Here is a 14,657-nt window from a genome sequence, read left to right on the forward strand (position 1 = left end):
TTTTCCTAAGTTTTGGTCATGGACAGATATATCTATCCGTGCATGCACACACTGCACTCTACACATGAGGCCCTGCGCTGAGCGGCAGGCAGAGTGAGGAAGGGACTAATACCAGATCTGCTGAGAGGGAAGCCAGCTGGGATGACTCATCCCTCCCAGCAGGAAGTACCAGTCAGCAAGAAAGAGGAAGTCAGTCATTGGGCCTGTGTGAACTCTCCTACTTCCAGCAGCAAGTGCACACTGAAATCCAAGCACGGTTCTTTCTAGAGCTGGAGGCTGGCTTTGCCAAGTAAAAAAAAAACCCGTGACATCCTACCAGTTACTGTGCAGCAGGCTCTCCCAGAAGTCCGAGAGGTAGTCAGACACAGAGTAGAGCCACCGGAGGAGAAACACCTGGGGGAGGAAATGGGCAGTAGACAGGACTGAGCCCAGAAGGAACCCACACTTCCCAACAGACAAGTCCTGTCAATCCTGCTCTGTCCCTGCCCCGCCCTTCACGTTGCCCCACCCCTCCTGGTGACCCATTCTTTCTGGTCCCTGATGCTCACAGGGGCCAGTTCGTCAGTCAGGTCAGGGAGCACCGCTTCTGAGGACAGAAATGCTGGATCTTTCCGCAGCTGGTCAAGATAACCCAAAAGGACGAACTTATCGCTCTCACTGCCAGTCCAGGGGTCTTCCAGGGTTTTAAACACCACCCTCCCTGCTGTGTTCCGCCTTTCCAAGATGGACACCTGGGCAAAAAGGAAAAACCATTAAGGGTCTCAAAAGCAGCAGGATATAAACTCCCTCCCCAACCCCCGATTCCTGGGAGGTTGAGGCTGGGGTAAGAGGATCAGGAGTTTGAGCCCAGCCTAGACTTACATATTTTTCAGGGCAGATGGCAAAAGGGCCTCATGAGGGCAACACCTAAGCTAATACCTTACACTGTCTATGGTATCTGTAGGAGGCCTTGAGGTCTGAGTCATGAGTATTCAAACTCACTGTGAGTTGTGAGGATGACCCTGAACTTGTCTCTGGCTTACCAGCATCCCTCGTTTACTGTGCTAGAGAGGGAACCCGGGCTAGTGCATGTCAGCTACACATTCTACCAACTGAATCCCACCCTCATCAGGAGTTACTGTCAAGATGAGTTCTCATTTTGTGACCTAGGTTGGCCTTAAATTCCTGGGCTCAAGAGATCAACCTTGGCCTTCCCAGATGATAATCTAATTTTTGGTTCTTCAAAACATTTACTCATGGAATGGGAGAAGAGGTCTTTCTTGCTCGGGGAAGAGTACACCATTTGGTTGTTCAAAGCCAAACAGTCAGTCTTGAAAATATACTGTACAGGTAGTTTTGTATGAACTGAACAGGAATATGCATGCGTGCTAAGATATATGTATGTGTACACACACACACACACACACACACACACACACACACATGCATGCAATAATAATCAATAAAAAAGGCCATGAATTTTACAGTGAGTGCTCTTAATCACTGAGTAGCCCAGGCTGGCCTGAAACTTCATCTTCTTGCCTCTACCTCCCAAGTGCTAGGATTACAGGCATATGCCACTACGACTGGCAAAAGTAACTGCTTTTATGGTGACATCCCAAAGCTTCTGTCAAAATTCTAAACTTTTTTTCTTCCCACAGATTTTGTGTAGCAACTTCTGACTTAGTGTCCAGTTAAGGAGCCTTTGCTTTGCAGAGATCTTTTCTATGATAACTGAATGAGACCGTGGGTCTTTTCCTCCTTTCTGTGTGCTGAGCATGCAACCCAGGGCCTCAGGCTTTTCAGGCAAGCATTCTGCCACCAAACTACAATATTGACCCCAAAAGAACCACCTTAGGCTTCTGGGGGGGTGGGCAGTGACAGCAGAGGCAGAGAATGTGAGGAAGGAAAGTTTCTGAGCACATCACCAGTGGCCTGAGATTTGGAGAATGGGCCTCTTGGCTTCTGTACCACTATGCTATACCTAGGAAAAGCTGTTGGAAAAGGCTGACACATCTCAACTTCCCTCAGGGGAAGTGGCCAAGAGGGCTCAGCTGGGATGGCATTGGAGTGGAGGAAGAAGTCCTTCCAGGCAGGTCTGGAGCCCACATGGGGGATGTAAAGTCGCTAGGTGAAGGATGGAGGGAAGTCTGAATAATGTTCCAACCAGGTCTCAGAGGTTTCCAGATGTCTGGACTCTATACGCAGTACTCCCAAGACAGGAGGAGTGGGAATAGGAACGAGGATTGGGGCCCATGGCTCACCCCTGACTTCCCCTGGAATGCTTCAATGTCCGGTAGCAAGGTGCTGGCAAACTCCTGCTGCCGGCTGCTGTAGACGTGCACAAAGCGCACCGTGTCTTGAGTATTTGCCAGTGCAAATGACAGGAAGGCGTCAAAGGGTTTGCTTAGTTTGTTAGCCTCAGCTGTCAGCAGAACCACGCAGTATCTGCACACAAATAAGAGAGGAGTCTCTTATGAGCAACCCTGAGGCAGTATCTGTACACAAATGAGAGAGGAGTCCTTATGAGCAACCCCGAGGCAGGACCAGGGCTGGCAATGGCTGCTAAGTTAGAGCTACACTCTGTATGATCTCCTCTCTCAGGGAGGAGTGGCTGATCTACCTTAGGGCACAGGTGACTGAACCTTGTTCTGAAGGGGCTGCCTCCACAAGGTTCTAAAGGAAGTCTAGCATTTATCCATTCATTTCCTCAGACCTCTACTGAGCTCTCAGACAACATCTCATCCTGTTTCAGTAGAGAAGACAGACACACAGACACATAAATGGGTATTGACAAGTGTTGTGAGGACAGGAGGGACAGAGAGAGGCTGGAGTGCTGGTCAGGAAAACACCACCTGATGTTTGAGCAGATATTTGGATAAAGTGTTGTAGGGGAAGAAAAGAGGGCGGAGTCCTAGGTTTGGAGAGACCAATGGCAAACATGCACTGGAGAACTGAGTCCTGAGCAAGGGGACGCATGGGAGTACAGAGCCATGGGATACCAGTGGCCTGCTCAAGAGCAGCAGTGGTAAATAGTGAGATTCAGATTGATCCTAAACTGCACGTGTGTCTTGGTGTGTGGGGATCAATCCTCTTTCTATCACATGGATCTCAGTGAGCAAACCCATGTTGCTGGCCTCCCCGTATCTACTAGATATGGGGGCTTATGTCTATGATTTCAGCATGTGGTCTGAGGGTACCCTGGACTAAGACACCCCACCCCATCACAGAGGTTTAACTGCCCCTGAGAAAGACACCTCTCAGTGAGAGGCAGAGCCTCGAGTCCTTACTTTCTCTGTCGGTGAGACCGCTTCACGGGGCAGAGTTCATGGAACAACTTCTGGCTGGTGAGCCGGGACGCCAGCAGGTACTTGTTTTGGGTGATGAAGTCCTCGATGACCTGCTTCTTCAGCCCCCGAGCCTGGAGAAACACCAACAAGTACTCTGTTTTCACACTGCACATGGGCTTACTCACACTTATGAAGACCATGGCTGACCCTGGCTAAAGCAACATCACTAGGCAAGTATTGTGTGGAAATGTTGGTTAGCATCTCAGGTGAAGGTCATGATGCAGGCAGGTCGTGCTCAGGAGACAATCACGAGGTTTCTCCTGCAGGACTCTGCATACCAGTTCACACTAACAGTTTACATCGATCGTTTTTGATTTTACACAAATGTATTTCTACTTTGGGATCTGTAGCAAACTAAACCACTCAAAATAAATTCCAGGGCTGGGGAGATGGTTCAGTGGTAGTACGCTGGTCTAACATGCACGAAGCTCTGGGTTCAATTACTGTACCTCAAAAAGACAAAAAACAAACAAAACGCCCAAACAATGGCAGCTTTTGTGTGTTTGAGACAGGGTCTTACTATTTAGCCTGGCTGTCCCGGAACTCCTCTGTAGACCATGATGACCTCAAATCCACAAGTTCACACCTGTCCCTGCCACCAGAGTGCTGTACCACCATGTCCAACCACTGTCCTTTAGATACAGGTGTTGTGTAGCCCAGGCTGGAGAACCCAGATTGTTAAGTAGCAGAGGATGGCCCTGGATTTCTGATCTTCCTACCTTCCTGGTGCTGGGATTTCAGGCATTGTCACCACATCAAGTTTATGTGTCTTCATAGTGAATTCAGGACTTCACACACTCTAAGAGCACAACCGCTCTGACATCCCAGCCCCTCCCAAACCTGTCTGTAAGACCGAAGAGGCGGACCACAAAAGTGAACACTGAATGCTTTGTTACGATTTCAACTAGTTCAAAGGACAGACATGATGAAGGAGACACAAAACTGTCATTAGTCATTCACTGTGTACTTAGCAAGTCCTAAGGACAGGGCAGATAAATACCTGGCTGCTGAAGTGTCTGCAAAGCTGCTGGAGGATACCAGGTCAGTACTGGAGAGCACCCGTGTCCCTTACATCAGCAGAGAGCGCAGCAGAAGACGCTGTCTCACAGAGGGGAGCTGACAGATACCCTGCCTGGGCTAGGGAGATGGCTCAGTGGATAAGGGTGTTTGCTGACAAGTCTGTCAGTCTCCCCTTGATTCTCTAAGCCCACAGGAGGAAGCACTGACTTCCCCAGTGACCTCTACACAAACGTGAATGTGCGGATATCTCAAGATGTCACAGCGAACTATGTTAGTTCAGAACGTCTGTGTCCTGAGTGCGGAGATCACAGGCCTGCAATGACTGGCTTCTCCAGTGCTGTACCTCCAGCCTGGGGCTCTGGGCCTGCCAGGCCAGCACCTAACAAATCAGCCCCCAGATGCCTCCTAAAGCCTCCTGAGCTGGCTCTGAATTCTTAATATTCTCAGCCTTTAAAGTGCTGAGATTATAAACACTGCCATTGAGGCCAGCCTCCACCTGCCTTTCCCAAGCTGCCCTCTGCCCACCTAGGGTCACCTCTAGCATTTGCTGTAGGCAGTTCTAATTCAGCATGCCTAAGACCAGTTTGTTCTCTTCTTTTCCCATCAGTCATTTCCCTGTCTGGTTCTGTCCTACAAAATGACCTTCCCCATTCCCAGTCTCAGACACCCTATTCTTTATGCTCAACAGGCGACCTAGTACACTGGGTAGACTGTCTTTCTGTCCTTCCTCCCCTGACTGAACCACTGTAGTGTACAGTGGATGTCCTGAAAATACCATATTCACTACACAGCAGTTGGACAACGAAATGTTTATACACTATATTCTAATTTATAAAAAATCACATGTATGTGTGTGTAGGTATGCGTAGGGGAGTGTACAGGAGCACAGGATCCAGAAAAGACTGTCAGACCCCCTAGAACTGGAGTTAGAGGTGGCTGTGAGCTGCCCAACATCGGTGCAGGGAACTGAACTCTGGAATTTGGGGCCTCTGGAAGAGCAGTACATGTATTTTAACTGCTGAGCCATCTCTCCAGTCCCCCAAAAAAGCACTTAACAAAACTTATTGTAGCCACTTAAGAGTCAAGGACTACTGGGCATAGTGGCGCACACCTTTAGTCCCAGCACTCAGGAGGCAGAGGCAGGTGGATCTCTGGGAGTTTCTGGTCAGCCATGTTTATATAGTGAGTGAGACCTTGTCTAAAAAACAAACCCAAAAGTCAACAAATAACTCTTCTCTCAAACCCAGATTCTCCTGCCGTGGCCTTCAGAGTACTGAATTCCACCTGTGTGCCATCTGAGACGATTTCAGTTTTTTAAGCAAAACATTATTGTGTCAGATTAAAAAAAAATCAACAAAATTTAGTGCATCAGTAAGAAAAAATGCCAAGTGAATTTCTCCCTTTATTCAGCTGTTTTGATCAACTCTCTAACACTCTGTCTGTCTGTCTCATGAGTGTGCATGTGTGTGCCTGAGCACACTCAGGACAAGGATGACCCTCTGCAGTTGATTTCTCCTTTTTCCATGTGGGTCCAAGAAGTGAACTTAGGGGTCAGGGGTCAGGTTAGGCAGCAGCACTTCACCCACTAAGCCATCTTGGTCCTTCCTTTTCTTTCCTTCTTCATCATTTGAGACAAAGTCTGACTCCAGCTTAGGCTAACCACAAACTCACGTGTAGCTGAGCATGACCTTGAACTCCTGAGCCTTCCAGTGCGTTGTTTATAGTTCAGCTCTGCTTTCTGTGAAGGCTTGAGGTGACTCACATACCTGGATCGCATCGGCAGGCTTGTTGATGTGCTCTTTGAAGATCAGCATGGTGGGGGCATAGATGTTGACGTTGTACTGCCTGGTCATCTCCTCCACACCTCTCAAGCCCACATACACATATCCAAATGACACATAATCTTTGTATGCAAAGGCCGTCAACTGTGAGGGCAGAGGGAGGAAGGAGGTGAAGCAGACAGCTTGGCACAGCTTACAGACCAAGTGGGACCCATTAGCATCGATGGCTGGGATGAGCTGTCAGCTTATGGAGCCCCATGAGTCTTCTTCACCCTCAAACATCTACTCCAGGAATTCTAGTCGTATTCTGTGCATAGAAACTGAGCAAGGGTGAACACAACTAATTTTGTCAAGAGATAAAACAAAATAAACATTATCCAGAAATTTTGCCTGGGTGTGTGTGTGTGTGTGTGTGTGTGTGTGTGTGTCCATGTCTATCCCAGCACAGGCAGAATAGACTTTTCTGAAACATTTGCAAACCAAAATGGTTCAGCCCTTTTCAGATTTTGTAATATAGCACATCCCTAACAAAGTATTCTTGGGACCAGGACCAAATTTAAACATAAAATTTGTATGTTTCCCATACACCCTATACTCACAGTGAGAAGGTAAGAGCGCACATTTTAGTGTTCCTATGTCTCGACTGTGACCTGTCACATGAGGCTGGGGTGGAATTTCCTGAGGTGTGAGGCACTGACGGTCAAGAGTTTTCTGAGTTGGGATTTTTAAGTTAAAGATGCTCAAAAATGTAATTATACAAAAGACAAGCAAGCCATGGGTTCTGACGAAGGGCTGCTGCCCCACCAGGGAAACGGGAAGCTACTCCACAGATGCATTACCTTGTACAGCAGTGGCGCTGCTGGTGTCTGGCCGAACAGGAGGGCATGTGGCTTATTCTCCTGCTGCCAGCCAGAGAGGAACCGCACATAATTTTTATTTGTGACCTTAAATTGGAAATAGAAGGTTAGTTGCAATATTTAATTTTAAAAAACAATTTTATTCATTTTTATCTATTATTTTTACTATTTATTATTATTATGAATGTTTTGCCTGCATGTATGTATGCACGTGCACTACACGTATGTCAGGTGCTCACAAAGGTCAGAAGAGGGTATCAAACTCCCTAGAACCGGAGCTCTGATGGTTGTGAGCCACCATGTGGGTGCTGGGAACGGAAGCCAGGCCTTCTGGAAGAGTAGCCAGTGTTCCCAACTGCCAAGGCATCTCTTTAGCCACAATGTTTAATTCTTGACAATTGTATTATACTTCTGTCAGGAGGAAAGTTAAGTACCTATAAAGAGGTTGTTTTTAAAAAACAAAAAATGCAGCAACTAATCTTTTTGCCTTTTTTTGAGAAAGGGTCCATTTAGTCCTGGCTGGACTGGAACTTGCTAAGCAGACCAGCCTGGCCTTGAACTCACTGAGATCTGCCAGCCTTGGCCACTAGTCTGTCTTAATTTGACAAAGCCATTAGAAGAATGGTGACACACATGTCATATGTTTATAACTCTTACAGATGAAAGAATTACTGACTACACTATAAAGTCACTTCTCAGTTGGTTGGTTCTTGTTTGCTTTTTGGTAGGAGTCCTAGAGATCTAGTACAGGGCATCTCCGAGCACAGGCCCTGCCAGCAGCCGCCAGAGCGCAGTGCCATAGAAGGCACACAGCACTCACTCTGTAAACAAGGCCTGCCTAAGTTGGGCTGGAGAGATGCTCAGTGGTTAGGGCATGTACTGCTCTGACCCAAGAGGACCGAGTGTGTGTGTACATACAGGTACATGAGCTCTGCATGCATGCATGGGGCAGAGGACAGCTTTCAGGAGCTGGTTCTCCTTCCACCCTGTGGGTGCTGGAATCACATTCGGGGGGGTCAAGCTTGCTGATGAGCATCTTTACCTTCTGAGCCAGCTCTCTTGCCCTCACTAAGCTTTTACTTTTTGTTTTGTTTCTAAGACAAATTCTCTCCACACAGCAATCTGACCTGGAACTTTTAACAAGGTCCTGGCTAACCTCAAATGCACCGAGATCCACTTTCTTCTCCCTCCTGAGTGCTGGGATGCAAGGTGTACACCATCATGACCACTAAGCTTTTAAAGTTCTAGAAATAATATCTGTTTAATGAATTTAGTGGGTTTGGTAGATATGATTATACTTACCCAATACATACCTAAAAAGTGTAAAATCCAAAGGTAATTAATTTTTCTCAATGTAATCTGATTTTCATATTTTCTTTTTTTAAGTATTTATTTAATTTATATAAGTACACTGTAGCTCTCTTCAGACACACCAGAAGAGGGCATTGGATCCCATCACAGATGGTTGTGAGCCACCATGTGGTAGCTGGGAATTGAACTCAGGACCTCTAGAAGAGCAGTCAGTGCTCTTAACCACTGAGCTATCTCTCCAGCCTGATTTTCATATTCTCACAGGACAAATTTGTACATATGACCAAATGCAAGAGCCATAAATTCTATCATGTGATCTAACTTTGTTGTTGTTTAGTAAACCGGACTGTGGCTTCGGATCAGGTTTTTCTGATGTCTAGAACCTGTGAGCTGTTTGTAATGGCAGTGAGCTCTTTCCAGCTCTGTATCCTGCTTCAGCCGCTAGTCTCCTCAGGCTTCTTGCCTTACGTGGTAAGGAAATGGAAGTGTCTTGGCTGCTCAGAGCAAAGTCTGGGAGGCTTCAGCTGGCAGCCCTGTCTTGGGGACACTCACCTTCTCCACCAAGTTCCCTGGAAGAAGGCTCTCCACGAACTGCCGTAGGTTCTCATGAACTACCGCATTGTGGAAGAAAGAGATCTTCCCATTGATGATCCCTAGGATGGAGGGGGTGCTGTGTGCTCCCAGGTGATGGGCCAGGCGTCTTTCGTACCCAGCATGGACAACACCAATCCCCACACCTGCAAAGCATGGAAGAACCGCATGAAGCGTCCTGAGACTCGGCAGGAAGGAGTGCTGACAAATCCGTTGGGATGGAAAAACGGACCAACTGGGTGGGAATAAGTATTTTAATAGCTTGTTTAGCTTTCTTGCATTGTTAGAATTCTAGATCGGCCAGTTTTTCTATAGAACAACCTGGTAATATTTACAAAAAACTGTAAACCTGACCATCTCTTATGCCTGTTATTACTAATTTTGAGAGACGCTCATGAGGAAATTTTTTAAAAGAAAAAAAGAAAGCGGGCCGGAGAGAGCTTGCTGTCAAGCCTGAGGTCCATCCCTGGGGCTCTCAAGATAGAAAAGAGAGAACTGACTCTGACAGGTTATCCTCTGACCCTTGTACACACACACACACACACACACACACACACACACACACACACACACACACAGAGTAAATGCAAAAAAGAAGAAACAATCTGACCACCATGTTCTTACCCATAAACAAACATATATAAATAAGTGGCCAATGACTTCGTGACAGTATCCCACCCCACACCACAGCCTCTGACTTATCAACATGAGAGAGTCACATTTCACCTCTGGAGACACATCTCCCTTATAGGAGATGGCTCAGTGGGTGAATGCGCTTGCTGTACAGGATGGATCGCTGCATTTGAGCCCTGGATCTCCTGGAAACGTTGAGGAAGAGAATCAACTCTTCAGAGTTGTCTGCAGACCCGCACATGCTTGCTGTTGTATGTGTACCCCCTCCAAAAACCCTACACACAATAAAATGAAATACAGTCTTTGGGGGCTGGAGAGATGGCTAGGAGTTAAGAGCACTGGTTCCTCTGGGAGCAAGGCTCACTTGTCAGCATCATGTGGTGACTCTCGGTATCTCTAACTCCATTTCCAAGGATCATCAGCCATGCTCTCTGGCCTTCTCAGGCACCAGGCATTTATGTAGTGCAGAGTTGAGCCTGCTGGATTAGGCATGATGGCACACACCTTTATGCCAGCACTAGGAGGCAGAGAGAGAGGTAGAGATCAGTGAGTTTGAGGCCATCCTGGTCTACATATCCAGTTCCAGGCCAGTCAAGGCTACACAGGAAACTCTGTGTCTTAGTCACTGTCCTACGGCTGTGAAGCGCCACCATGACCACAGCAACTCTTCTAACAGTGCTTGGTTTCAGAGGCTGTCATTGTAATGACGGCAGGCTCATGGCAGCAGCAGACAGAAGCAGTGCTGGAGAAGTGGCTGAGTTTTACATCTGAGTCTGGAGGCAGCAGGAAGGGAGAGAGAGCCACTGGGCCTGGCTTAGGTTTTTGAAACCTCCACCTCCAGTGACAGACTTCCTCCAACAAAAGCACACCTATCTCACAAGGCCACACCTCCTATCCTTCTCAAGTGACTAAGCAATCAAACACACACACACACACACACACACACACACACACACACACACACACACCACACACACACCACACACACACCACACACACGCACACACACCACACACACACCACACACACACACCACCACACACGCACACACACATACCACACACACACACACCACCACACTCACACACACACCACACACACACACCACACACACACACACACCACCACACACACACACACCACCACACACGCACACACACACCACACACACATACCACACACACACACACACCACACACACACCACACACACACACCACCACACACACACACACACCACCACACACGCACACACACACCACACACACATACCACACACACACACACACCACACACACACACACCACACACACACACACACCACACACACACCACACACACACACACACACCACACACACACCACACACACACACCACACACACACCCCACACACACCCCCACACACACCCCCCCCACACCACCACACACACACACACCCCACACACACCCCACACACATACCACACACACACACACACCACACACGCACACACACACCACACACACATACCACACACACACACACACCACACACACACACCACACACACATACCACACACACACACACACCACACACGCACACACACATCACACACATACCACACACACACACACCACACACACACACACACCACACACATCACACACACACACACACACACACACACACACACACACACACACACACATATGCCTATGGGCGGCATTCTTACTCAAACTACTCAAACCACCACAACCTGTCTCAAACGCATAAAACCCAGACATGCATTCAGGCAAAATATCCATTCACATAAAATATAATAATTTTTTTTTTTTTTTTTTGGAGCTGGGGACTGAACCCAGGGCCTTGTGCTTCCTAGGCAAGCGCTCTACCACTGAGCTAAATCCCCAGCCCAAAATATAATAATTTAAAAGAACTCTAAAACTACAACATTTTTCTTTTCTTTTACTTTCTCCTCCTCTTCTTCCTTCTCTTCTACTTTCTTTTTGTTGAGACAGGGCCTCACTCTACAAACTTGGCTGGCCTGAAATTTTATAAGGTAGACCAGGCTGGCCTCAAACTGACAGAGATCCACCTGCCTTTGCCTCTGAGTGCTGGGACTAAGTGTGTGCCATCAGCATGGCTACAAATTCTTTACAGAGTACAGGAAGGGGCTTGGAGATGGCGTAGTTAATGGGAAAAGCTTGCTCCACAAGCCTAACGCCTTCAGATCTGAGTGTGCATCTGTAACTCAGCGTTTTCATGGGAGATGGGAGGCAGAGATCACCCAGAAACCCGTGGGTCAGCTATCTTTGTGTACACAGCATGGCAGAACCAAGAGAGACCTTGCCTTAAAACTAGGTGAGAAAGAGAACTGACTCCCCAAATCTGTTCTCTGACCTTCACACACAGCTTTGGCATTCCACGTACACATGATAACACACAAACACACCTACAAAATGAATAAAGAGAACTTCATCAAGTGAACACACTCCAGTTAGCACCGTTGCAGAGCCCACATGCGGTAGCAGAGCTCTGTGGGTAGCTTGGTGTCATCTGCCCACTCCTCGCCTGTGTGCACGAGGACACATGCAGTAAAGTGGGGCTCCTGGCATTTCCTTTTCACCTGATACTTGCTTCATTTAATTCCGGTCCTCTCTCGTTCTTTCATTTAACTGGTATGTCTGCCCTAAGTGCAAGATTAACAGCCAATATAGAGAACTTTTTGGTGTCTGGGAGGCTTGAAAGTGTCAAGCTCCTGACACTGAACTCCTAGCCTCCTCCCACAGAAGCTCCAATGCTGCCTTTGTCGCTCCAAATATGGCAGCTCCATTCCTCCCATTACACAGTGCAAACGACACAGCCATCCCTCTCTCGTCCCTCACACCCACACCCAATCTGCCAGCAAGCTTCCTGCATCTCCTCAGAAGATGCCAGCACAGCCTTTACCACTCTCAGAGTGCTCCTCCTCCTCTTCCTTCTCTGCTCACCTCACTATGTAGCCAAGGATAACCCTGAGCACCCTGATCCTCTTGCCTCTGGCTCCCCAGGTGCCTGGATCACACACAGGTGTGCACCTCGGCACACAACTTCTTCATTCTTCTTGGCTGGCTACTACAGCGGCCTCCTAAGTGGTCTTTCCTGGTACAGTCTCTTCTTCACATAGAGCAGACTGTTCCTTCTAAATGGATCACAGTACTGACCAAACTGTGCAAAGAAGTACTCACCCCACTTGGGATGAGACCAGTCTGCACACTGCCTTCCCTGACTCCCACTTACTTTGTTTTTCCACAGCTTATTGCTTGCACACAGGTCCCAGTGGATGGCATCCAAGGTCCTGAGCACACTGAGCACATGCTACCGCTCAGCTCTCCCCCACGGCTGTTTCTCATGCTCTAGCACAGCGTGCACACACCTCTTCCTGTTCATTATTTATAGGCCTCCCCCTTCTACGATGAAGGCTCCAAGGAAGAGAGTGGTCCTGGTGTATTGTCAGCATCAGACAGAGGCAGGCACTTAGTAGGTGCTCAATCAAAGTGGCTATTAGCCAATTCTTATTCTTTCTTTCCCTTTCTTTTGTTTTTGTTTTTTCAAGACAGGGCTTCTCTGTGTAACAGCCCTGGCTACTCCAGAACTCTCTCTGTAGACCAGGCTGGCCTTGAACTCATGGAGATCTGCCTGCCTGTTTCCTGAGTGCTGGAATTAAAGGCATGGACCACCACCCAGCTAACCAATTCTTTCTTATACAATGAAGCTGTGCAGAAGACAGAAAGAAGGCAACTGCATTCCTAGTGTCACATTTGAAACTTTACCACTCTGTGCGTGTCCATGTGCGTGTGTACACATGGAGGGCAGAGGTCAGCCCTAGGCCACTCCTCAGGTGCCATGCGCCTTAGTTTTGGAGTCAGGGTTCCTCTCTTGGCTTAGAACCTGCTGATTAGGCTAGGCTGGATGGCCAGCTGGCCTCAGGATCCAGCTGCCTCTGCACTGAACCACAGCATAGCATATGTCATGGCACCCAGATGTGTGTGCAGTGTGTAGTGTAACTAACACAGTGTGTGCTAACCAACACTTGTACACAGGATGCTAGAGGTCGACACTGGGCATCTTTCTCTAAAGCTTTCCATGTGTTGTCATTGTAGTTGTTGATGGTGTGTGCGCACACATGCATCTTCATGAGCATCCCACAGAATAAATATGGAGATAAAAGGACAGCTTTGCCAGGAGTGGTGGCACACACCTTTCACCCTACTACCTGGGAGGCAGAAGCACGCAGATTTCTGTGAGTTTGAGGCCAGACTGATCTAGATAGCAAGTTTCAGGACAGCCAGGGCTACACAAACAGATCCTGTCTCATTAATACAAACAACCACAAAAACAGAGATTGGAGACAATCGAGGTCTGAATTCGAATTCCCCTCCCTTCCAACCACCAGTCTGTGGTCTCTCAGACCAAACCCTCCAATGTTGCTCTCATCCCCCTGGTCCCAGGGAGTCCTTCGTGACCCTCCTTTATCCCTGAGTCCTACATGTTCCTTTTGACAGGAGCGATGGGTTGCTTTTGCTATGGTAACAGAGCACCACACACCAAGCCAACTTCTCATCTTAAAGTTCCGGAGACAAGGAATCCAATTTATCCTACAGGGCTGAGCTATGGAGTCAGCAGCTGGCTTCCTTTGTAAGCTGCAGGGAAAGCCCGTGTGAACCCTTTTCAGCTCCTGGTGACTACTGCATCTCAGACCTTGTGGTCCTTCCCCTATGTTCACATCTTTATGACTTCTGCTGCAACCTGACGATCAGAGTTCCATGCCCAGAAACCACAGGTAGAAGGAGAGACAAAGTCAACCTCTGACCCCCATGTGGGCTGGGTGTGTTCTCACATGCATTTACTTGTGCGACATCTCCGCTCTCATCCAGCTTTATACACTGAGAGCAAACAACTTCCCACTGCCTTTGCTCCACTGGATGACAGTACTTCCGGCTTCGTCCAAGGGCCACTGTATCCAGGCTCATACATCCAGGGACGTATTTGGCCAAGGCCGAGTACCCTCCTGCTTCTGCACAGCGCACCAAAAACCTATTTGGAACAAATGGCCCACTAATTTCCAGAAGTCTACTCTTTTCAGAGAATTTAGAAAAGAAGAGAAGAGAGGAG

General features: G+C 48.0%; 1 protein-coding gene across 2 annotated transcripts in view; it reads right to left on the reverse strand.

Annotated features, from left to right (window-relative positions):
• Dnajc16 (DnaJ heat shock protein family (Hsp40) member C16) overlaps positions 1 to 14,657 on the reverse strand; it is a 33,989-nt gene that overhangs the window by 9,758 nt on the left and 9,574 nt on the right. For both annotated transcript variants that reach the window (XM_039110431.2, NM_001014194.1), the window contains exons 5-11: positions 8,851 to 9,035; positions 6,970 to 7,074; positions 6,116 to 6,274; positions 3,270 to 3,400; positions 2,244 to 2,427; positions 549 to 731; positions 317 to 393 (exon numbers count right to left, since the gene is read on the reverse strand). In XM_039110431.2, coding sequence (XP_038966359.1) covers positions 317 to 393; positions 549 to 731; positions 2,244 to 2,427; positions 3,270 to 3,400; positions 6,116 to 6,274; positions 6,970 to 7,074; positions 8,851 to 9,035 — 1,024 coding nt within the window. The remainder of the gene's footprint in view (positions 1 to 316; positions 394 to 548; positions 732 to 2,243; positions 2,428 to 3,269; positions 3,401 to 6,115; positions 6,275 to 6,969; positions 7,075 to 8,850; positions 9,036 to 14,657) is intronic.

The sequence above is a fragment of the Rattus norvegicus genome, chromosome 5 (assembly GCF_036323735.1).
Source record: "Rattus norvegicus strain BN/NHsdMcwi chromosome 5, GRCr8, whole genome shotgun sequence".
Classification (NCBI taxonomy): Eukaryota; Metazoa; Chordata; class Mammalia; order Rodentia; family Muridae; genus Rattus; species Rattus norvegicus.